The 24,193-nt window shown below is 34.7% G+C and overlaps 1 protein-coding gene across 1 annotated transcript in view; it reads left to right on the top strand.

Annotated features, from left to right (window-relative positions):
- MIPOL1 (mirror-image polydactyly 1) overlaps positions 1 to 24,193 on the top strand; it is a 236,575-nt gene that overhangs the window by 30,203 nt on the left and 182,179 nt on the right. Inside the window, exons 6-7 of the mRNA XM_021701365.1 lie at positions 3,262 to 3,295; positions 3,555 to 3,725. Coding sequence (XP_021557040.1) covers positions 3,262 to 3,295; positions 3,555 to 3,725 — 205 coding nt within the window. The remainder of the gene's footprint in view (positions 1 to 3,261; positions 3,296 to 3,554; positions 3,726 to 24,193) is intronic.

Raw genomic sequence — 24,193 nt, 5'->3', positions numbered from 1 at the left:
AATCCACTTTTTTGGGTGATTAGTCTTTAACTGGCTATTGAGTGATCCAACTCAGAAAAATACCTCACAGTTAGCACTTAGAGTGTTTTAATGTCAAAGATCTGGTCTCATTTTTCAGTGCTCTACATCAGGGATGTGCAAAGTAAAGACCTATGGTGCACATCCATCCTTCCAATTGTTTTTATGAATAAAGTTTTACTGTAGCACAGCCACACCTGTTCATTTACGTATTATCTTTGGATGCTTTTGTACTCCAAAGGCAACATTTAGTAGCTGCAACAGAGAACATACAGCAAAATCTAAAATACTATATGACTCTTTACAGAAAGCTTGCTGATCTCTGCTGTAAATAATCTAGTTGAGACTAAATTATGATGTAGTTAAGCTTTGATATCTATGACAAGTACTTCCTGAAACTTTTAAAGAAATACAAATAGAGAAATATAAATATTAGCCTTTTCTCTTTCCAGACTCTTGTTTATATTGAAAGTTACTTGTTTGTATGTAATTTTTCAAATCTCAGATTAACTATTTGCTCATTTTCATTTAAGTTTTAGTTTTCTCTTAATGACCATTTATCACTGTACTTACAAAGGATAACCATAGAGCAAAATTGAGATCAATTATAAAGGATAGGGGCGCCTGGGTGGCTCAGTCTGTTAAGCGTCTGCCTTCAGCTCAGGTCATGATCCCAGGGTTGTGGGATCGAGTCCCGCATCCGGCTCTCTGCTCAGCAGGGAGTCTGCTTCTCCCTCTCCCTCTCCCCCTGCTTGTGCTCTCTCTCTGTCAAATAAATAAATAAAATCTTTTAAAAAATCATAAAGGATAATAATAAAGCAAAATTAAGATCCAAATAAATGCTAAGTGGTTGACTTAAACCTCATGCCCTACATGTCAGACCTGGCACACCTACCAAAACATGTTTCAAATTCACTCATCAGCAAAATGATAAATCACTATACATTTTGTACTTCTAAGGGCAATCATATACATTATTTATATCTGTAATGCTAAATCCACATGGAAAGGATTTAGTATAACCTTTGATAAGAAAATTTTATTTTAATTTTTAAAAAATTTTAGTTGGTAGCAGAGAATTTTAATATTAGACTAAATACAACTATCTTAACCCTATCCTCTTGAAAGATACTAATTTAAAACATTCAGACTCTTCATTTCTCTCTCCTTAAAGTAATAATCTTCTTTACCTTGCAATGCCTGAAAAAAGCTTATAGGTATCACATAGAAATTGCATACACTCTTTGTTGTGTTGATCATTTTGAATGTACAAATTAGGTATCCGCCCTACACTGTTATTTTCTTCCTAATCATATATGTAGTTCTTTGGAACAAAAGAAGGAGATTTATAACCTTGAGATCTAAACTTTGTTTTTTTTTTTTTTGCAAGAGTTTCCAATAATCTACTAATCTGAATGTTTAGCTTTTATGTATTTCATTTTAAATTACTGAGTTTAATAAATTAATTATTAAATTTATAAGAGTTTAAATTGAGTCTTCTTTGGAAACTGCTGAAATTAGCTCTTTGTCTGATTTCATCTAAAAAGAACAACATTAAGGTAAATATTTCTCACTACATATGGCTTCCTTAAAAATGACATTTAGCCAACCGGTAACTGATGTTTAAATGCTAGTGCTGTTTCTCAAATACTTTTACATAAGCATCAATAAGTGTAAGAATTTTGTTATCTTATACTTTTCACTATATTTTTTAATTGATTAAAAAAGAAATGATCATCCTCGGAGTTTTTGTAGAACAAGCTTTTATGAAGCAGGATATTTGAAAACTGTTGATTTATTTTGGGAGAAATGTGAAATGTGAATCCAAGTAGACATTACTAGTTTGAGATATATTAAGTATATATAATTCAAAATTGCTATGCCACCCTGTAAATTTATACCATTTAAGTATGTGTAGAAATAGTTTTTGATAGGGGCACCTGGGTGGTTCAATTTGTTAAGCAGCTGCCTTCAGCTCAGGTCATGATCCCAGGGTCCTGGGATCAAGCGTCCCCCACCCCACTCCCCGCCACATTGGGCTCCCTGCTCAGTGGGGAGCCTGTTTCTCCCTCTCCCTTTGCCATTCCCCCTGCTTGTGCTCTCTCTCACGCTCTCTCTCAAATAAATTCTTTAAAAAAAAAAAGTTTTTTATATATGTTTATTTTTTCCCTGTTAAAAATTCAATATTCTAAATTTCTCTTCATGAATGTACCAATTTCATTGAACTGTGGAGTTTGGAACAATTTTGTAATAAATTTATTAAGTTTCTATATATCTTTTTCAAGTATCCTTTTCTTTTTGTGGTAAATATTAAATCGTAGGAGCCCAGAAATGGGGGGCAGGTAGAGAATATGAGAAAACAGGAACTTATATATCTAAACATTTTAGTACAATTTCAAAATAATGGAGCCATTTCTAAAATCTACATCAATTTACTAATACCCATTACAGATTTTCATTTAATTTACCCAATTTAATGGTTGCCTAAATTACATTATGGACATTTTCTAAGATATGTCATTTAGCACTTCTTTACCTTTCCTGCATTTGTTCAATTCACCAACATCAAAAAACATTTCAGTAAGCACAATGACTCTTCCAAGATAAAATACATTTATGAGAGGAACTAATTTACTTCCTTAGTCTTTAAATTGAATAATTCTATATATGTAATGAAAGAGAAAATAACATTAGTCATCTAAATACGTGGTCCAGTTTTGGTCAGCCTTTCTATATGGTGTATTTGTTTTAACAAATAGATAGCAGCAGGAGATTTTCAGTTCAAATTTAGTGGTCATTATTTGTCTTTGCTTTTGAGGGAATATAGTTAAACTTTGCAATAAAATAACTTGCCTTGTTTTATTTGTGATGAAGTCCAAAAAACCAGAGGAAATACAGTTTTTGGTAAGAATTGAAAGTCCAGGAATAAATATAATGATGAGAAGTAGTGCTTCTATCACTAGGGAACTTTCCTCATCTAAGCACATATGAACAATTGATCCTTGTAGTCATATATAGCAGTAAACATTAATAACTTAACAGTCTGAAGTCAGTGCAGAAGATATGGAGCATTATTGAAAGATGGAGTCGAGCAGGTGGCACTTTAATATGTTCAGTGTCATGGTTGACTCTAAAGACTAGTCGAATGAAATTACTTGAGGTTCTAAAGATTTAAAAAGCGAACTCATTTTGCTGCACTAAGGAAATGCTACTGATCAGGCTTTCTGTGTCCCTTTTTTCTAGGCTAGAAAATATTAACCCTGAAGAAAATGACATGGTAAGCCATTCTCTGAGGAGATTTCTTGATGTCAGTCTTATATCTTAGAGGCTTAAGTTCAATTGAGTGGGTTTCAAGAACTAAGATGTGGGAAAAAGAAGAATTGACACACTAATAATGTACATCTTTGCTGCAATATGAAAATTCAATAACTTCACTCAGTCAATTTACAATTCACATGTGCCTATTAATTAAAACCCTATATTAAATAAAATATATTAAAACTTCATGTCTGACTAACATATAATGGTGTTGGTAGACATTACAGGAATTACTGAACAGAATAAACAATGCAGACACAGGAATAGCTATTCAGAAGAATGGAGCTGTAATTGTGGATAGAATCTACAAGACCAAGGAATGTAAAAAGAGAATAACTGCAGAAGAAATGAATGCAGTGATAGAAGAGCGGGATGCTGCTTTGTCTCAGGTAACTGCATGTATCTGTAAAAGCATTTTCCCCCATTTCTTTACCGTTAAAAAATGACTTTTTCCCACATAGTCTTAATTCAAATTAGTTTTTAGCGTATGATTAATACCACGATGATTAGATATATTAAAATAGTCACAAATTTTGTTAGACCATTCTTCAAATACATGCATCCTCATTTCTTAATAAAACTGTTAGGTTGTTATAAAAATTTAGTTATATTCAAAAAAAAAGAATTTAGGGGCGCCTGGGTGGCTCAGTTGGTTAAGCGACTGCCTTCGGCTCAGGTCATGATCCTGGAGTCCCAGGATCGAGTCCCGCATCGGGCTCCCTGCTCGGCAGGGAGTCTGCTTCTCCCTCTGACCCTCCTCCCTCTCATGCTCTCTGTCTCTCATTCTCTCTCTCTCAAATAAATAAATAAAAAATCTTTAAAAAAAAAAAAAAAAAAAAAAAAAAAAAAAAGAATTTAGTTATATTCTTTAAAGTAATCACTTTTATATGACACTTCTTACTTGAGTCGCAGTTTTGTGAGGGCTGAGATTATGTCTTTATTACTGTTTTATTCCCAGTGCCTAATTCAGTGCCTTTTAGTAAACATTGATAAATGAATCAAATTATTAGTGTATTCTTTTCTGAACATTACTTACACCTTCCTGCTCTAACTGAACCCTGATTACCTCCCTGAGGATACTGCTTCCACTGCAGTCCTCTCAAGTAGTGATTGGATTCCCTCCCACAGCAGTTATACCAGTGGGCTTAGAGGCTTGTTCTGCATTAGTGTTTTCACATCATTGGTCTTTTTTCCTCTCCAAACACCTCTAGCTTTGAAGCTCACGCATCAGATTGTACCACCCAGTAGGCATTCCCGTTACAGTCCTGTGCACACTCCAGTGTTGCTTCCCTCATTTCTTGAAGATCTTAGGATGCATTTCATTGTCTCTTTCTTTAGCCCATACTTGTGGTTTTGAATTATGAAAAACAATTCTTGGTGATTCAAATATCTGTACAGATGATTCTTTCACTGTTCTGGCCTCTCATCTTCTTGAATTTCTCTCTCATCATCATGTGTTCTGCTCTACTTCTGCCATCTGCCCTATGGTCATATCCTATTTCTGACCAGCACTTACTATCTTTCCAGCTCACTTAACTCCAGAACTTTGAGTAGCAAATTTTAGCTCCACCGGCACCTATTTCTATTGATTGTACCATTTATTTTCCTATTCCCTCAATTCACTCCTGTTCCCACTTCCCCCTTTACCTCACTTAGATTCCAGGGCTCACATAATTATTACCGATTTGCATATAATATAACCTCAGTTCTCTTGGCCCTTTGTCCTACTCACCAAGCAAAACCTAAGCCTTATATATTTAAGTTTCTGCCTGATCTGCACCTTCATAGTTTTATATGGCAGAAGAATATCACACAGATTTGCCATTTAATCTTTAAATTCATGACCATTGTCTTCAGGTAGGCCCTTGGTGTTGCCTGGCATTTTTCTGGCCTTTTGTTAGTCCATTCAACTTTCCCCTGTAAAGGACTATTTTATCTCTCTTCTTGCTCCTTAGATATCCAACCTCTCATCTCCAATATAAAAAGCAACTTCCGCTTTTCCCCACCATTTCACCCACCAGCCTACGTGCATTTGTACTCATATACTCTGCCTTTTGTATTTTATTTCTTACCTAGTTCATGCGCTTGTTTAAGGACAGCGTATTTCTATACTAGTTCTTGTATTTTCTTGCGTAAGGTTATCACTAATCAATTGCCCCTTTTCTCTCCTACTTCATAGAATGTTTCCTATTAGTTCATTTTTATCACTCTCTAAAATGCTTTACTGTCTCCCGTGGAGGCTAGATAGAAGTTTGGTAAGTCTTGGTCTACTTGTGGCTCAGCCTGGTACTTTTGGTAAGGCTTCCCACACAGAGCTGATATTCAGTAGGACCCTACTCCTGGCAAAGCTTGTACTCTGGCGTTTATGTCCTCAGCATTGTAAGAAAACTCCATTATGGAGTGGAAAACTCCATTATGCTTTTCAGAGGTTTTAGGGCTTAGCTTTTTAATTTCAAGCCCTGTACACGTTTGGGATTTATCAAATGATTTGAGATAGAAACAAGTCTCAAATCTCCAGTTTTGTCACTTCAGCTTTGCACAGCTACCAAAAGCTTCGATGATTTCTCTGTCCTCCAACACGAGCCCTCTGTGCAGTCAAAGCCTGGCTTCCCAGCCCCTTGCCCAGGCCTGGAATCTTTAAAACTCAGGGGGAAAAAATGCTTGCAGATCTGCATACCACCCTCTTCAGGATCTTAGCCACTCAACTCATTGTTGCAGCCATAGCCTGCTGACATCTTTAAACTGGATTTTTAAATTTAACCTGGCTTTTCTTGTTTTTGGCTGGAGCACTGTTTTGCCACAAATGATTTCATCCTATCTGGATGTGGAGAACTGACATTTATCTTCAGGTTAGATTTGGAAAAAGTCCTTCTAAAATGAGCAACTGTTTTTACCATTTTGTGTCCTACCAACAGTATGCAATCTTGAGTCATTCAATATATTGTTGAAGAGATAGACAAAACAGTTTTTAGTGCTTGGAAGCAATTACAGTGTGAACTCAAACATTTGATTTTTTTTATCATTTATTTTCTTACATTAACTAAAAATAAGTACATAGAGCGTAATTAAATATTGACTGCTACCCATTCCTTCTTTCTCTCTATCCTTTGCCTGCTGCCTTTCATGATACATAAAGATAAAGAAATCAACATTTGGCAGTATTTACCAACATGTCTTTATTTATAAATATATATTACCCATCATTGCAGTATATTTATTATTTATCTATTGCATGTCTTATGTTTTATGAAGAGTCGTTTATTTAATTATTTTAATTTGCATAGTTTTCAAACTCTCTGCCTAAATAGTATTCATTTTAATTTTTATGTCATAATCATTCTAAAAATGGACTCTTGAATTACTGTCTTATAGTTCTGAATGGAAACTTTTTCCTTAATTTTTTAAAATAAACTTTATTTTGGCACAGTTTTAGATTTGCAGGAAGGTAGTATAGTATGGAGTCCCCCTACACCTTTGACCCAGTTTTGGTTTGCCCTGCCTTTGCCATTGCTCCTGACTGTAGTAATTTTGTCAAAATTAAAAAACCCTCATTGGTAGATTACTACTGACTCCAGACATTATTCAGATTTTTACCAGTTTTCCATTAAAGTCCTCTTCAAGATTCAATCCAGGATACCACATTGCATTTAGTTGTCAGGTCTCTCCAGTCTCCTCTAGTCTGTAACAGCTTAGGACTCCTTTCCCTCCCCCCGCTTTAAGACCTTGACAGTTTTGAGGGTATTAGCCAGATATTCTGTGGAATGTCTCTGAATTTGGGTTTATCTGATGATTTTCTTATGATTAAGCTGAGATTTTGAGTTTTGGGGAAGAATTTCATAGAAATTTGACCTTAATTTTAGAGCTGCTATTTGGCATCAAATGTTTTCTAATTAAACTATATCTTCTGTGTACTGCTAGGGTTAGCTTAGTCCCATTCTATGTAGCTATTAGAAATCTTTGGATTCAGTGAGAATTTCTTGATTTTTATACATTTGCTAATTTACTTTGTTTTTCAAATCAAGTTAAGATCATTTATTTACTTGAACTGGCCTTGTTAAAATCTTATCTTTTTCTGATAAATCCTAATACTCTTACTTACTCAAATTCTTCTCCCATAACTTTTCTATGTCAAGCTGAGAACTGAGTGTCTTAAAATCTTTTATAGGATGAATTAAAATTGTTATAATTAGCATTTGTTTGATTAAAGAATTGTGTTACCAACCAGTCTTTCATTCTTTCTTACCATTTTTGACTCATTAATGCTCATATAGTTTATTTAAATTACAGAAATACTTGGTAATATGGGATAAAGCTAGAAACTTCCATTTCTTCACTAACTTTTCTGGGATCTTAAGTTTCATAGCACTCTAGAAGCTATCTAGTTAAACTACCCAGTAAATTGAGGAATCTTATCTATGACTAATTTTCAATTTAGTTAAATATTCATTTCTTATAAAATCTTTAAAAAAAAAAAAAGGGGCGCCTGGGTGGCTCAGTTGGTTAAATATTCATTTCTTCTTCATGTCTTGCTTTTGGTACTCACTTTGGCCTCAGAACATTTGACTGATAAACTATATTGCATCAAATATATTTGAATATCTACATGAGCAATAATGTCCTAATTCATACAGCTAGTCTTGAAGGCACAATTGGATCCAGGCTAGACACCAATAAGCAACAGAAGAATAGAACTGGCCAGGATTGGCAACTCATTAGCTTTGAGGCCTGACCTTATTACAAGCTAGAGTAATTCAAATAATCATTTGTATTAGTTAGGGTTCTCCAGGAAAACAGAACCAGTAAGATATATATAAACAGATTTACTGTAAAGAACTGGCTCATGTGATTATGGAGGCTGAGGAGCTCAAGATCTTCGGTCAGTAAGCTAGATACCCAGGAGAACCAATGGTGTAATACCAGTCTGAGTCTGAAGGCCTGAGAAACTAGGAGAACTGATGATGTAAGTTCTAGTCCAAGTCCAAGTCTGAAAGCAAGAAAAGACCAATATCTCAGTTTAAAGACAATCAGAGAGAAGGAATTCTTCCTTACTCAACCTTTTATTCTGTTCAGGCTTCCAAATGGATTGAATGTGGAGGCCCACTCACACTGGGGAGGGCAGTCTGTTTTGTTCAGTCCACTGATTCAGATGTTAATCTCATCCAGAAATATCCTCACAGACACACCCAGAAGTAATGCTAATCAAATATCTGGACCCTAGTCAAGTTTTCATATAAAATTAACAGTTAACACCATTCCTAGGGGTCCTGGCTAAATTAGGCTAGTTTAGGCTAGTTTTGATTTCCAAGGGCAGGCATAGATATGGGTGGGGCCTAGCAGCAGGAAGCTGGGCCTCATTGATACTTGTAGTTGGTAGGATAATATTGCAGAGATTTTCATTGATTGGACTGCAGCTGGTACCTGGTATGTAGGTGAGGGGCCCAATCCTGAGAACTGAATAAATTAGGCATGGGTATGGAGGTGGGGAGATGGACTTTGGCCAAATGGGCCAGGGGCATTGATAAAATATATTCAAAACACCAAAGCAGAGGACTTGTCATAAAGACTTAGAGTATAGCAAATAAAGGAAGAAAGTGGTAAATTCTCTATGTACATGGGTGTTTGTAATCAACTCCAGGCATAATGGATAATATGCTTATGGATCTTGAACTCACTTCATTCTCACCTACTGATAAGAATTAGACTTTGTATTGCCAGGCTTGATCAAAGTTAGTTTATGAACTATGTGAAAAGGAGCTTGCAAGGTAAAAACTTTCAGGGTCAGAGCATAGGCAGGCAAAAGCAGATACTAGCACTATTTTCTCTTTCCCAGGTTAAATATCTCAACATCCTTTGTCCTTTCCCTGGGCTTCCTTTTCTTTGTTGTCTTTTAGATGTTAGTTTCCCCTTGTTGATCTATCAAGGTTTAATTAGTAATCATAAATTTCTATAACTTGAACACCATGTAGAGAATCTTAACTCACCACTATTTTTGGAAATGAGTCATTACAAATATGTAAAATCAATAACAACCCTTTTAATTTGCTCACTTTTGTTTGTTTTTTTTTGTTGAAAATATTTCTAAAACATTTATGTGCCTCCTTTAATATAATACACTTAGCACACTTTTTAAAATTATTTAGTTATAATGAAAAATATAGATCCTGAAGTTCTTCAGGTCCAAAATTGACAGATGCAAAAAGCATGGAAAGACCAAGGGGTAATCATCAGGGTAATTAAAGAAACTCAGCTTAATGTTTCACTAGGCGGGTTCCTTGTTCTCTGTAGCCTGTAAGCTATTCCAAGCACTAAGCTACAGCTCCAGCAGAATGAAAAATAAACCAAATAAGATGAAGACATGAATCCAGTCCAGTAATATAATGAAGAAAATTCTAGGAAGACAGCCGACCAATGTACAGAAAGTATAATTGGTCTGTTGTTTTATGACTCTTTCTGCCTTCAATTAAGCACATTTCCCCTCACTGGAACATGCTTTCTCTCCACTTGTTGCTCACTCGTCTATTTGAAGTAGACCACTACTTTAAGGCTAATTTAAGTATCTCTTTCATAAAGGTCTTTCACATGAAGCAATAGAATAAATATCTTCTTTGTGCCCATATTTCACTTTGTATCCTATTAACAGTACTTGTCACACTGCATTACACTGTCTTCCCTACTAGCATGAAGATAGAAACTATTTTTCTTTATATGTTTCTGTCACAGTTTTATCCTTAGGACAGTGTAGGCACTTAATATATGTTTGTTGAATTAATGAACTGATGAGCTGAAGCTATTTTAAATCAATCAGGGTACACAGAACTAAAAGAATTTAGTGAAATATTATTCATTCATTTACATTTTATTGCATACATATTATGTGCCAAAGTTGGGAACTCAGCAATTCCAAATAGAAGGTTCTTTCTTATATGAGACTTATATCTTAGTATGGAAATATATAGGTAGTAAGCAAACTAATGAATAAAATATTCTCAGGTAGTAATGTGATAAAAATAAAAAGATAGTGGAGAGTGACTGCAGTTGGCAGTGGGGTTGTTACTTTAAATAGGGTGAGCAAGGCGGGCCTCTTTGTCAACATGAACTGAGACTTGAAAGAGGAGAGGATCTAGCCATGCAAAGAACCATGGAAAGAGTGTCCCATCAGAAAATAATAGATCAGTAGTGCCCTGAGAGAGAGAACAAGCTTAGTGTGCATAAGACACTGATATGAACATACCAGATTTAAATGTGTTGAAGTACAATGAGCAAAGAAAGATAGTAACAAGTGATGAGGTAGAAGAGATAGGCAGCAGACAAATCTGTACGGTCTTGTAGGCTGTGGTAAGGAGTACAGTTGTATCTAAATGCAGAAGATATTGAAAGAGAAAGGCTATTGCAGTAGTCCACACAAAAGATGAGACTGATGGTGGCTCAGATGAACAAGTGTAGATTTAGAGAAGTGGACAGTGGGAAATATTTCAATAGTACATGAATAGAACTTGAAGGCAGATCGGTTTTGGGCAAAAGGAAGCAGGAAGAATTAAGGCTTGAAGACCATAGATATTTGCTCCATGTATTGTGATGGGCAAGTTTTTGGGAGGTGATCAGCATATTTTGGGAGGGGAATTACATTGTCTCGGAGGAGATCTACTTGATATGACTCCTAAAAAATCACATGGAAATATTGAGCAGGCATTTGACTATTACAGCCATCAGCATGTATGTAATTAAAGCTTGGACTAGATGAAACAGAAGAAAGATCATTGAGAAAGAACAGGGCCTAGGACCACGCTTTGTGATGTGCCAACATTTAGCAGTTGGCCAGAGTAGAAGGGCCCCCTGTAGGAGACTGGAAAGGATGGTGAATGAGGTAGGACACTGAAGGAATATGGTGCCAGAGAAGGCAAGAAAGTGCTTGCTAAAGATGAGAGTGGTCAGTTCCCTTGAATGGTTTTGAGAGGTTGAGCAAAGTGAAGATGGAATGGTTACGTGTAGATTTAATCACAAAGAAGATGTTGAGGATTTTGACAAGTGTTTTGACCAGGACAGAGGCCACATTGGAGTAGTTGGAGGAGAGACTGGAAAGTGAGGAAGTGAAGACAAGTGAATGCACACAACTTAGCCCTGTAATGGAGCTAGAGAAATAGGCAGTAGATGGAGAGGGGGCTTACAGTTCATAGGAGGCTTTTTCTTTTTTAATGGGAGATTCTAGGGCATGTAGTTGGTATGTTGATGGAAATGAACCACAAAAAAAGAAAAGGTGATTTTAAGGGAGAGAAAAAAAATCATTGTAGTAGGAAAGTCCTGGAATAAATAAGTAGATTGAGAGGCGATAGAATGTAGAATATAAGTGGAAGAGTTGTCTTTTGCTAGGAAAGGGAAACTGCTTTCATTGTAACAGAGGATTACAAAAAACTCAGATGGATGCACATGCTGGCAAGTTGATAAGTTTAGGGGATGGGGTGTCTTAAGTTAATTTAGATTCTCAGTGTGATGAGTCAATGGATGGTGCTGAAGATTTTATAAAGAGGAGATAGTTTGAAGTAGTTATCTTGGTTTGTTTGGGAATGAATATAACTAGAGAAATGTAGGATGCCAGGCAGAGCAGAATGCCCGTTTGAGAATTAGGGTAATGAATTTAAAGTGAAACTTGTCAGGAAAATTGTGTGATTTCTTCTAGGAATGTTCAGATCTTGAGTGCAGTGTGGTGTTGTTGATATTTTAATAAGGGTTGGAGTTTTAATGGGTGAGGGACCAGGAAGTCAACAGCGATGCCTATAGACTGTCCCTTACATAAAGAGGAAGAGGAGTGATGAGGGATGTAAAAGGTACTGAGGAAACCATAGTGTCACAGAAGGCAGGATCCTGGACTGCAAAAATCTGCTAAGTCCATGTATTGGAGTTCTTTGTTCATCTTGGAGTGCTATAATGAGTTGTAGTCAAGAGAAAAAGAAATAAAAGATTGAAGTAAAGATTTTAAAGGTATTGCAATTAGTGGAGTCAATATATTTCAGATATTTTTCTGTGTAATTTTTATATGGATTTAAGGGGGTGGGGGACTAAACATTGGATATTTTTAACACACAGCAAAATAGATCCAGAATCAGTAAAAGAGAGGGAATACATTTGAGGAAAAGGAATAAATAATTTAGAAAGAATTCTCTCTCTTTATTGTATCACATAGTCCAGAAGTCCACATTAGAACATTCCTGGCCTGGTTATAAATTTCTCCCTTGATATTCTGTATGAACAGAAGTCACTGTGAAAAGCAGACTGAGATTAGGGAGTGTAGCTTAAACTAAAATCCACTTGAAGAGGAAAACCAAAATCTTGGCCAATGATGTAGGCATCAAAGTTAACTTTCCACATTAACAGAGGAAAGGATAGTCTCATTTCTTAACCTGTCCGTTGTTAGTATTGCCTTCACTTTGTATCCCTTATGATTGGCATGGTGCCTAGCATATAATAGATGAAAAATAAAGATTTGTTAAGTTATTAGGAATTTGACAAAAAGCTCATCCTTGAAAAAATAAATCAACATTTAGGGTTTTACTTTTCAGGAAAAGTAGGAAACATGTTTAACATTCTTTATTATAGTGACTGTAAAATTTTATTAATTTTTTCCCCTGTCAGTTTGTTAATTTTCTTCCCTGTCTTATCATATAATTATTTGCCTGTGCATGTTTTTTCTTTCCAGTCGATTTTGCTAAGGTATCTTATTTATATTTGATCTATTCCAATAACTTTTCTTAGTTCTTACTATAAAATTTTTACAAACTTTTTCAAACTATAGATAACTTTGGAAAGTATAGACAGACAAGAAGGTAAAATTCGTTCATAACCTCATTTCCTAGAAATAATCATATGAGATTATCTTTTTTCAATCAATATTATACATACTACTTATAACCAAATTTTTCTCTTTGATTTTATATTTTGTCAGTCTTATAATTTTATAATGTGGATATATTAAGATTTGTCAAACTCATCTGCTCTTGGGTGGGTGTTTATTGTTTTTTCTACTTTTTGATACTGTGAACACTTTTGTAGCTAAATTTTTATGTATATCTATGTTGATTTCCTTAGAGAAAAGTCCTAGAAATGGAAATACTAGATTAAAGAATATAAACATTTTAAAATAGTATATATTTTCAAATTACCTTCTTAGAAAAAATGTTCCTAGAAATGTTTTTTGAGGTTTCATTCAAGGGAGCTTTAAGTAAATAAAATGCTAAGGAATTTAGAATTTATTCTCTAAGCAGTGTGTACCTCCTGAGGTTTAAGTCTAAGGCTGAGGTGACAGTTGGGAATCTATTATAATAATTCACGCAAGAGATAATGAGGGTTTAAACATGAAAAATCAGAGAGGAATAGATATGAAAATGATGGAAGTAAAAGCATGTATTTTTAGGGGTGCCTGGGTGGCTCAGTCAATTAAGCGTCTGCCTTCGGCTCAGGTCATGATCTCAGGGTCCTGGGATCAAGCCCTGTGTCGGGCTCCCTGCTCAGTGGGGAGTCTACTTCTCCCTCTCCCTGCCCCCTGCTTGCTCTCTCTTGCTATCTCTCTCTCAAATAAATAAATAAAATCTAAAAAAAAAAAAAGCATGTATTTAAAAAAATTTTTAATGGAGAGTGTGCACAAATCTTAAGTGAAAGATTTGATTAATTTTTATGTATGTATATACCTGTGAAAGCAGCACTCAGATCAAGATACAGAACATTTGTAGTGCATGATTTCAAACTATATTACAAAGTTACAATTTATCAAAACAGTATAGTATTGGCATAAAAATAGACACATAGATCATGATGGATTGATCTCAGTAGAATAGAGAATCCAGAAATACACCAACACATATATGGTCAATTAAAGGAGCCAAGAATATATAATGCAGAGAAGACAGTGTCTTCAATAAATAATGTAGGGAAAACTGGGCAACCACATCGTAAAGAATGAATCTGAACTACTGTCTTATACCATACGTAAAAAGTAACTCAAAATGGATTGAAGCCTTTAATGTAAGACCATTGTGAAACTGTTAAAATTCCTAGAAGAAAATACAGGCAGTAAGGTCCTTGACATTGGCCTTGGCGATGAATTTTTAGATCTGACTCCAAAAGCAAAGGCAACAAAAGCGAAATAAACAAGTGGGACTATATCAAACTGAAAAGCTTCTGCACAGCAAAGAAAAGCATCAACAAAATGAAAAAGCAGCCTACTGAATGGGAGAAGATATTTGCAAATCATATATCTGATAAAGGGTTAATAACCAAAATATGTAAAGAACTCATAGAACTCAATAGTAGAAAACCCAATTCAGTTAAAAAATGAGATGATCCAAATAGACATTTCTCCAGAGAAAACTTGTGAAGAAGAAGATGGCCAACAGACACATGAAAAGTTGCTCAACATCACTAAATGTCAGGGAAATACAAATGAAATACAATGAGCTATCACTTCACACTTGTTAGAATGGCTATTTTCCAAAAGACAAGAAACAAGTGTTGGCAAGGATATGGAGAAAAAGGAACCATTGTGCACTATTGGTGAGAATGTAAATTGGTGCAGCCTCTATGGAAAACAGTATGGAGGTTCCTCAAAAAATTAAAAATAGAGCTACCAGATGATCCAGCAGTTCCACTTCTGGGTATTTATTCAAAGAAAATGAAAACACTAATTCAAAAAGATTAGTGTGCATCTCCAAGTTCATTGCAGCATTATTTTCAGTAACTAAGATATGGAAATGAATGTCCATATGGATGAATGGATAAAGAAAATGTGTGTGTGTCTGTGTGTGTGTGTACATACACACAATGGAATACAGTCAAGCATTAAAAAAAAGAATGAAATCTTAACCATTTGCAACAACATGGATGGACCTTGAGGGCATTATACTAAGTGAAATAAGTCAGAGAATGACAAATATCATATGATCTCACTTCGACGTGGAATTAAAAAAAAAAAACTTTTATGAACCAAGCTTAATAGCTATTGAAAATAGAATGGTGTTTGTCAGAAGTGGGAGATGGAGGGAGGGAAATGGGTGGAGGGGGCCAAAAGTACAAACTTCCAATTATAAAATAATGAAGGGGCACCTGGGTGGCTCAGTCAGTTAATTGTCTAACTCTTGATTTTGGCTCAGATTGTGATCTCAGGGTCCTGGGATAGAGCTCAGTGGGGGGTCTGCTTAGGGATTTTCTTTCTCCCTCTCCCTTGCTCCTCCCCCTGCTCATGCTCTCTCTCTTAAAGTAAATAATAAAAAAAAAATAATGAAGTCATGGGGATGAAATGTAGAGCATGGTGAGTATAGTTATTAATACTGTATTGCATATTTGAAAGTTGCTAAGAGAATAAATACTTTTTTGAGTTTTTAAAAATCATAGCTTTATTGAGATATATAATTCACATCCCATACAGTTTACACATTTAAAATGTACAATTCAAGGACGCCTGGGTGGCTCAGTCAGTTAAGTGTCTGCCTTCGGCTCAGGTCATGATCCCAGAGTCCTGGGATCGAGTCCCACATCGGGCTCCTTGCTCAGCAAGAGGCCTGCTTCTCCCTCTGCCTGCCTCTGTCTCTCTGATAAATAAATAAAATCTAAAATAAAATAAAATAAAATAAACAATTCAGCAGTTTTTGGTATATTCACAAAGTCGTGCAACTCTGTCACAGTAGATTTTAGAATATTTCATCATCACCCCAAAAAGGATCTCCCCACTCTCTCATACCCACATACCTATTAATAGTCACTGCACATTCTTTCAGCTCCCTCTCTCCCAACCCCAGGCAACCACTGAACCACAAATGTACCTTCTGTTTCTGTGGATTTGCCTATTCTAAATATTTCATATAAATGGAATCATACAGTATGTGGTCTTTTGGGATTCGCTTCTTTTGTTTAGCATAATATTTTCAAGACATATCCATGTGGTAACATATTATCAATACTTCGTTTATTGCCAAAAAATATTCCATTGTATCAACATACCACATTTTACCCATTCATCAGCTGATGGATATTTGAGTTGTTTCTACTTTTTGACTATTGTGAATAAATACTGCTGTATTAACATTCCTATACAAGGCTTTTTTTCTTTTTCTTTCTTTTTTGGATGCCTGTTTTCAGTTCTCTTCAGTATATACCTAAAAGTGGAATTGCTGGGTCATATGCACATTTTTCATAGTTGTCATACCATTTTACATTCCCACCAGCAATGTATAAGGGTTCCAATTTCCTCATCTCAAGGTACGAAGTGATATCTCATTGTGGTTTTGATTTGGATTTCCCTGATAGCTAATGAGCATCTTTCCATGTGTTTATTGGCCACTTGTATATCTTTTTTGGAGAAATGTCTATTCAGATACTTTGCCCATTTTTAAATTGGATTATTTGTCTTTCCATGAAGTTGTAAGTTGCATTATTTTTATACTCAAAACACTTTAGGGACTCCTGGCTAGTTCAGTCAGTAATAATTAAGTTGTAAGTTCACGCCCTATGTTGGGTGTAGAGATTACTTAAAAATAAAATCTCTAGGGAGATAGGCTGATTTATCTGTTTGGTAAATTTGGTAATAACTAAGCTTGCTGGTTCAGCCACCTTCTGTCTTCTTCAAGGGAGTCTGCCTGCAGAGAACACACTCTGCTCTGCTCTGCTCTGCTCTTGTTTTAGCTGGACAGGCACCTAGGATTCAGAGGCGAACGCAGGGCTATGGCTGGGTGCTGGGTCTATTTCCAGCCCTGCTTGCTGACATGGCGGCCAAAGAGCTGTCACAGAGTTTGCTTGGGTCTCCCGCCCTTCCGGTGGAGGAGACACCTTTTGCCTTCCCACTCTGTCTCTCTCTGCGCCTAAGAGAATAAATTTTGAAAGTGGTCATCACAAGAAAAAAACAATTTGAAAAACCAAATACCATGAAATATAATATTCTGTTTTATATATATATAAAAGAACATTTACAACTTTGCAAAAGATTCCTTCATACCTCTTTTCTGTCAGAATTTCTTGGCAAGAGTAATCACTGTTGTTTCTTCTAACACCATAGGTCATTTTGCATGTTTTTAAACTTCTTATGAAAGGAATCGTGCCATGTACTCTTTTGTGTCTGACTTCCTTCACCCAGTGATATTTATGCCTGTATGTTGATCTGTACTGTACTAATTATCAATAGTTTCTCTTTTTCATTACAGTGTTATGTTCCATTGTATGATTATACTCTGATTTATTTACATATGCAACAGTTGATAGAAATATGGGTTGTTTCTAATTTTGACCTATTATGGATGAAGTACTATGGATGTTCTTGTATTTTTTTTTGGTGGACGTTACCATTTATTCCTTTTGGTACATATATAGGCATATGCATAGGAGAATATCTATCATATGTTTAGCTTTAGTAATTCCAAACATTTTTCCAAAGTTATACCAGTTTATACCAGCAGTGTAAGAGAGCTGCTTTGAGTTGTGAGAGTCAACGCTTGGTTATCTTTATTCATTTTAATTTCTATCATTTTGTTGGATATATAGTCTTACTCTTTTGAGGCTTTAATTTATATTTCTCTAATGACTACTGATGTTGAAACCTTTTCATATATTTAGTGGCCATTTTTATTTCCTTCCTTGTGAAGGGTCTGTTCAATACTAGGCTTTTGCCTAGTATTAAATTCTGTTGTCTGTTTTTTCTTATTGATTTATATAAACTGGATACAAGATACTTGTGTCGTCTATGGCTTGCATTTTTATTCTCTTATTGGTGTCTTTTGATAACAGAAGTTCTTAATTTTAATGAAGTCAAATTTATCATTTTTTTCTTCTTATGCTTAATGCATTTTGTGTTCTGTTTAAGAAACCCTTGCTATTCCCACAGTAATGAACATGCTCTGTGATGCTTTCTTCTCAGAGCTTGATTATTTTAGCTTTCACATTTAGGTTTTGATCTGTTTCAACTTAATTTTCATATGATCAAGGTACATCATTTTCTTCATATGGATACCCAGTTGACTGGACCCAACATTATGTATTAAGAAGATCATATTACTGCCCTCCTGTCCTCAGTGAATTACAGGAAATACATGTGGGTTTCTTTCTGAACTCTGTTCTGTTCTGTTGGTGCAGTTTTCTATCCCTGCACTAATACTATACTATGTCTTAATTCCTGTAGCATTATAGTAAGTCTTGATTTCTGATGGTGTAAGGATCCAGTCTTGTTGTTCTTCAGTTTTTCCTTATTCTGTGTTCTTTATTTAGCTTGTGATTTTTCCATTAAAAGTCTGCCACTATTTTGATGGGAATTACATGGATTCTAAAGATCAATTAAAGGAAGATTCTCATCTTAGCAATATGGAGTCTTCCAGACCATTGGTCTTTTCATGAAAACTATTAATTTTTCTTTATATACTGCTTTGGCTGCATTATACAAGTTTTTGATAAGTTGTATCTCATTATTTACCTCAAAATATTTTTTTAGTTTCTAATTGTGATTTCTTCCTTTACCCATGAATCATTTAGAAATGTGTTGCTTAATACTTAAACATTAGGAAATTTGAGTTTATCTTTCTGTCATTGAGTTGGAATTTAGTTATGTGGTAGTGGGAAAACAAACCAAATGATCTCAATCTTTAGAAACTTGATAATTGCCTTAGGACCCAAAATAGGCTGTTTATTAGATACGTACTATTTAAAATAATGTGTATTTTGCAGTTGCTGAATGTAGTGTTTTATCTGTAGGTTATTTAAGCAAAGTAGATTAATCATGGATTTCAATTCTATATAGATTTATCGTTGCTTGTTGTATCAGTTTCTGAGGGACATGTTTAAACTATCAAATGATGGGGTACCTGGCTGGCAGTAGAGCATGTGACTTTTAATCTTGGGATCATGAGTTCAAGCCCCATGTTGGGTGTGCAGCCTACTTAAAAAAAAAAAGAAGACGTTAAAAATAAATAAAATAAACTATCCGGTGATGATGATGAATTTCTCTCTTTAATTCTGTCAACTTTTGTCCTACTTATTTTGAAGCCATATTAAGTACTTAAATCTTTAGGATTACAGTATCTTCCTATTCCTATTATTATTAAATGTCCGTTATCTTTTTTTTTATTATTGAGTTTTTTTATTTTAATTCCAGAATAGTTAACATACAGTGTAATATTAGTTTCAGGTGTATAATTTAGTGATTCAATACTTATATACAACATCTGGTGCTCATCACAACAAGTGCACTCCTTAATCCCCACCACCTATTTCCTCCATCCCTTTACCCCTTTCCCCTCTGGGAACCATCAGTTTCTCTGTAGTTAAGAGTCTGTTTCTTGATCTGTCCCCCTCTGTCTCTTTTTTTCCCTTTGTTCATTTTTTTTGTTTCTTGAATTCCACCTATGAGTGAAATCATATGGTATTTGTCTTTCTCTGAATGACTTATTTCACTTAGCATTATACACTCCTAAATCCATCCACGTTGTTATCTTTGTTATATTTCTTGCCTTAAAGTCTACTTAAGTATCTTAGTGTTATAGCCTCTTTCATTTGTACTTTCAACCTTTTTTCTCCAGCATTTTATTATGAAATATTTCTAACATATTGGAAAGTCATAACTTTACAACAAACATGTATTTACCCACTGCCTGGAATCCATCATTAATATTTTCCTTAACTTGATTTATTACGTTATTTCTGCATTTATCCATCCTTCCCTCTATCAGATTATCTCATTTACTCGATGCATTTCAGGTAGAAGCAGGCATAAGTACAAAGGTCCCTAAATTCTTCAACATAGAATATCATTAGCTAGAGGGGCACCTGGGTGGCTCAGTCTGTTCTGCAATCAGCTCTTGGTTTCAGCTCAGGTCATGATCTGAGGGTTGTGGGATTGAGCCCTATATCAGGCTCTGCACTCAGCGTGGAGTCTGCTTGACATTCTCCCTCCCTCTGCCCCCCCCAGCTATGCATGTGCTCTCTCTCTCTCTAAGATAAATCTTTTTAAAAAAAACATTAACTAGATTTCAATATTTTTACAGTTTTTTCCTTCTGATTTAAAACTTATACCAAAATATACAGTCATTAAGTGTACATTCTCTAAATTTTGATGAATGAATACTGCTATGTAACTACCACCACAATCAAGATATAGAACATTACTATCACCCCCAGAAAGTTCCTTCATGCTCTTTCTATTTAGTTCATGTTCCCACCCCCTACTAGCAATCACTGATCTGATATTTTTACATCAATAATTAGTTTTACTTTTTCTAGAAAGTCATGTGTTTGGGATACTGTATATCTAAGGTGGTCACAATTATTTGTGTGTTCTCTTCTTCTAGGTAAGAAATGTACCTTTTTCTAAGCTTGTATCTCACCCTTGTGTACCTTGCTCTTAAGGACTGTCTGGTTTGGTTTTTTAAAGATTTTCTTCATTCTTCTTTAAGTAGTCTAGGAGTTTTGTTATTCTTCTTTGTATTAATTCCTGCAGATCATTTGGTTAGAATGATGATTATTCATTTCAGCATATTACTCCTAAAGTTCTTGTATTGTTTTGCCATCTTAAGATATCAAAAACTGAAATTATTTCCCAAAAAGTTAATTTTCACCAGCATTATGACTAACACTATTTAAAATATAGTAAACTATATTAAGTACAAAATACCATTTTTTTTTCAGTAGGTTGTAACTTAATGTAATAGTAAACCCATTCTGATTTCCCAGAAGAAGCAGTGTTTCTCTAGTAGCAAGATTGCAAGAAGTAATGAATTTAATCCATAAACTCATTATGGAACATTTGGTAATTAGTAGATGTCCCTAAGTGGGGAACCTATATTATAAACTTTTTGGCCTGGAAGCATCTTTATTCCAAAGATGTGACTTTTTAGGGGCACTTGGGTGGCGCAGTTGGTTAAACATCCAACTCTTGGTTTCGCCTCAGGCTGTGATCTCAGGGTTGTGAGATCAAGCCCTGCATCAGGCTCAATGTGGAGTCTGCTTGAGATTCTCTCTCCCTCTCCCTCTGCCCCTCCTGCTCATGCTCTCTCTCTCTCTAAATAAATTTTAAAAAATTAATAAAGATGTGACTTTTTAAAGGGAACTGAAATTTTATAGTAGCATCCTTAGAAAATTACTTGATGGCTTCATGAACTATCATTTGGGCACAAAAATTAAAATTGCTGTGGTTTTGTTTCTTTAGTACATCTCCAATTTCATTAACAGTTTTTTCGATTAACATTGTAATGGATTTAAATTTATGCTAAATTTTATCTTCAAAAACAAAAGTACATGCAACTAAATAGCTTATCTGCCGTGCTCACACAGATTGCAGGAGGAATGTAAAGATCTGAATATATCATTCACAGCAAAGTACTTGTCTTTTTAGTCCGAAGTGTTAGGACACTTTATTTATTCATTCATTCATTTGTTCATTTATTTGCTTATTTTTGGACATTTTAAAATAAAACTTGCATTGTCAATGTACTCTATCAAAGCAGGCCTTCATTCTTCTTTTGAAAATGACTCTGTGACTGTGCTTGCACATTTGCATACAGGTTTGTTTGATTAATTGCTACTTGACTCATCTGTCATAATACTAAGCCCTGAGATCACAAAAGATCAGATTCCCAAACCGCTTCCCAGAATTAATTTAAATATTTAATGTCGATATCTTGAAAAATTCAGGGGAAAATGCTTTTAATTGTTACTAATAGCCTTTTACTTTTAGTATTATGTTGTATTTAGTATTATAATTCCTTGAAAAAAATTATATAGTTATATATTAATTCATCATTAATATTATTTATCCTATTGTAAAAAATTGTAGTGATCTTTTAAGTAGGTTAAAATATATCATAAAATATGCATTTAAATTGTAATTTATCTGGAAACTTTTTCAGTAAGTATATTTATAAATATGTGTATTATAGATTTTTATGAGTGTATTGTTTTGGTTTAGTGATCATTGAAAATTGAGAATTTTTCCACTGTTAATGTTTACTTTTTATTTGTTGACAACTTTGATTTTATATAAAAATCTACACACAAAATACACAAATATTAAGTCTGCAATTTGATGAGTTTTGACAAATACATAACAACATTTCCATAATCCAAGACGGTCTCCTCATTTATTTCCCTTCCCTGCCAATCATCCCTGCTTCAGCTTCACCAAAACAACTTTTCTGACATTTTATTTATTTTTTTCCTGACATTTTAAATCACAGATTTATTCTGCTTATTCTAGAACTTCATACAAGTGCAGTTATACAGTGATAGCATTATATTTGTGATATTCATCCATGTTGTTCTCTGTATCAGTGGTTTGTTCCTTTTGTTGATAAGTAATATCCATTGTATAATATTGCATATTTTACTTTTTATTCATTCTCCTGTGATGGACATTTGAATTTGTCCATTTCTTTATCTAATAAGATTAAGATTACTATGTTAAATTGTAAGAATCTTAAAATTTCATTTGTTTCATTTCATTTATTTCATTTATTTCTTTCTGACAGAAGAGGGGAAAAACAAAACAAAACAAAACAAAAAAACCTCGAATATGTTTTAGCATTTTCTTTCTTTTCCTCTTTTCTCTCCCTCCCTCTTCCTTTTTCTTTTTTTTTTCTCTACTAATACACATCTTTTGTTGAATTCAGTTCTCATTTATCTGAATATATCTTTATTTCACCCTCATCTTTTAAGGATATATTCACTAGATAGAGATGAATATTATAAGCTAAATACAAGAGATGCCCTAAGGGATCTCTGTATTCCATATATACTCTTCCTTACCCTCATTGTATAGTAGCAACCCAGTTTCCCTTTGGTGGTCAGTATCACTTACTCCAGCAAGTACAGTAACCCCTTTCCTTACATACTGATTCAGAGGCATGAGGAGCCCTAAGCAACCAGGTAGCAGTTTCATCTTCCAATTTAATGGATTCTTGTTATGTCTCTAAGTGGAAATTTTTCTCTCTTTGGAGCTAAGACCCCTGGATTATCAGAACCTCTGTTTGCAGAGATAGGAAGCAAAATTTTTGCTAGTGGGTCATTAAGAATAATAGTGAATGAGGCCACACCCATTTCTACCCTTGATTCCCTGACCCATGAATGTTGGCTATGAAGGAAAAAGCCATTATTTATAATACTCTGATTTAGAGCATGCACGTTGTCATGGAGAACTTTGCCCTAGTTCCACAAGATATTGCCATCTAACATTACAACCAAGTCTTTAAAGATCCATTCCTGTTTTATCAAGCTAGCTGTGTCAAGATGTTGAGGAACATGGTAAAATCAGTGAATTCCATGAGTATGGGCCCATATTGCCATACTTCATTTGCTGATTTGCTGTGAAATGATTTCCTTGATCAGAACAATGCTGTGTGGAATACTGTGGTGGTACATATGGTATTCTGTAAGTCCATGGGTGGTGGTTTTTGTATAACCATTGCATTCAGGGAAGGCAAATCTATACCCAGAGAAAGTGTTTATTCCAGTAATTACAGTAAAGAGCAGTTTTAGTAAGAAAGTAGAAAATAGAAGTTTGTAATCCAAGAGTAGAGTTTCAAAGCTAAAGATTAAAGAGAACTAAGAACTAGATACTGCTATGGGTATTGTTTAAAGATAGATATTATTAGAACAAACAAGTCAAGAATTTGTGAGGCAAGAGTGTTATATGGGTGACTCTTGCTTTTGTCTAAAATATTGGGAAGATACTTTCTTTTCAAATGTGGGAAAGTAACCTTGGTTGTCAGATCACAGCTGAGAAGCAAGTCATCCGAACCAGTGCTTCTCAAACTATCTGATGAAGGACCAGTTTTTTAAAAAATATTTTACTATGTGTTATGTATATTACTTTCATAACATATAATATAAATGAATTACCAAA

The sequence above is a fragment of the Neomonachus schauinslandi genome, chromosome 9, assembly GCF_002201575.2.
Source record: "Neomonachus schauinslandi chromosome 9, ASM220157v2, whole genome shotgun sequence".
Lineage (NCBI taxonomy): Eukaryota > Metazoa > Chordata > Mammalia > Carnivora > Phocidae > Neomonachus > Neomonachus schauinslandi.
The sequence above is the reverse complement of the archived record's forward strand: the minus strand, read 5'-3'. Positions and strand labels throughout refer to the sequence as shown.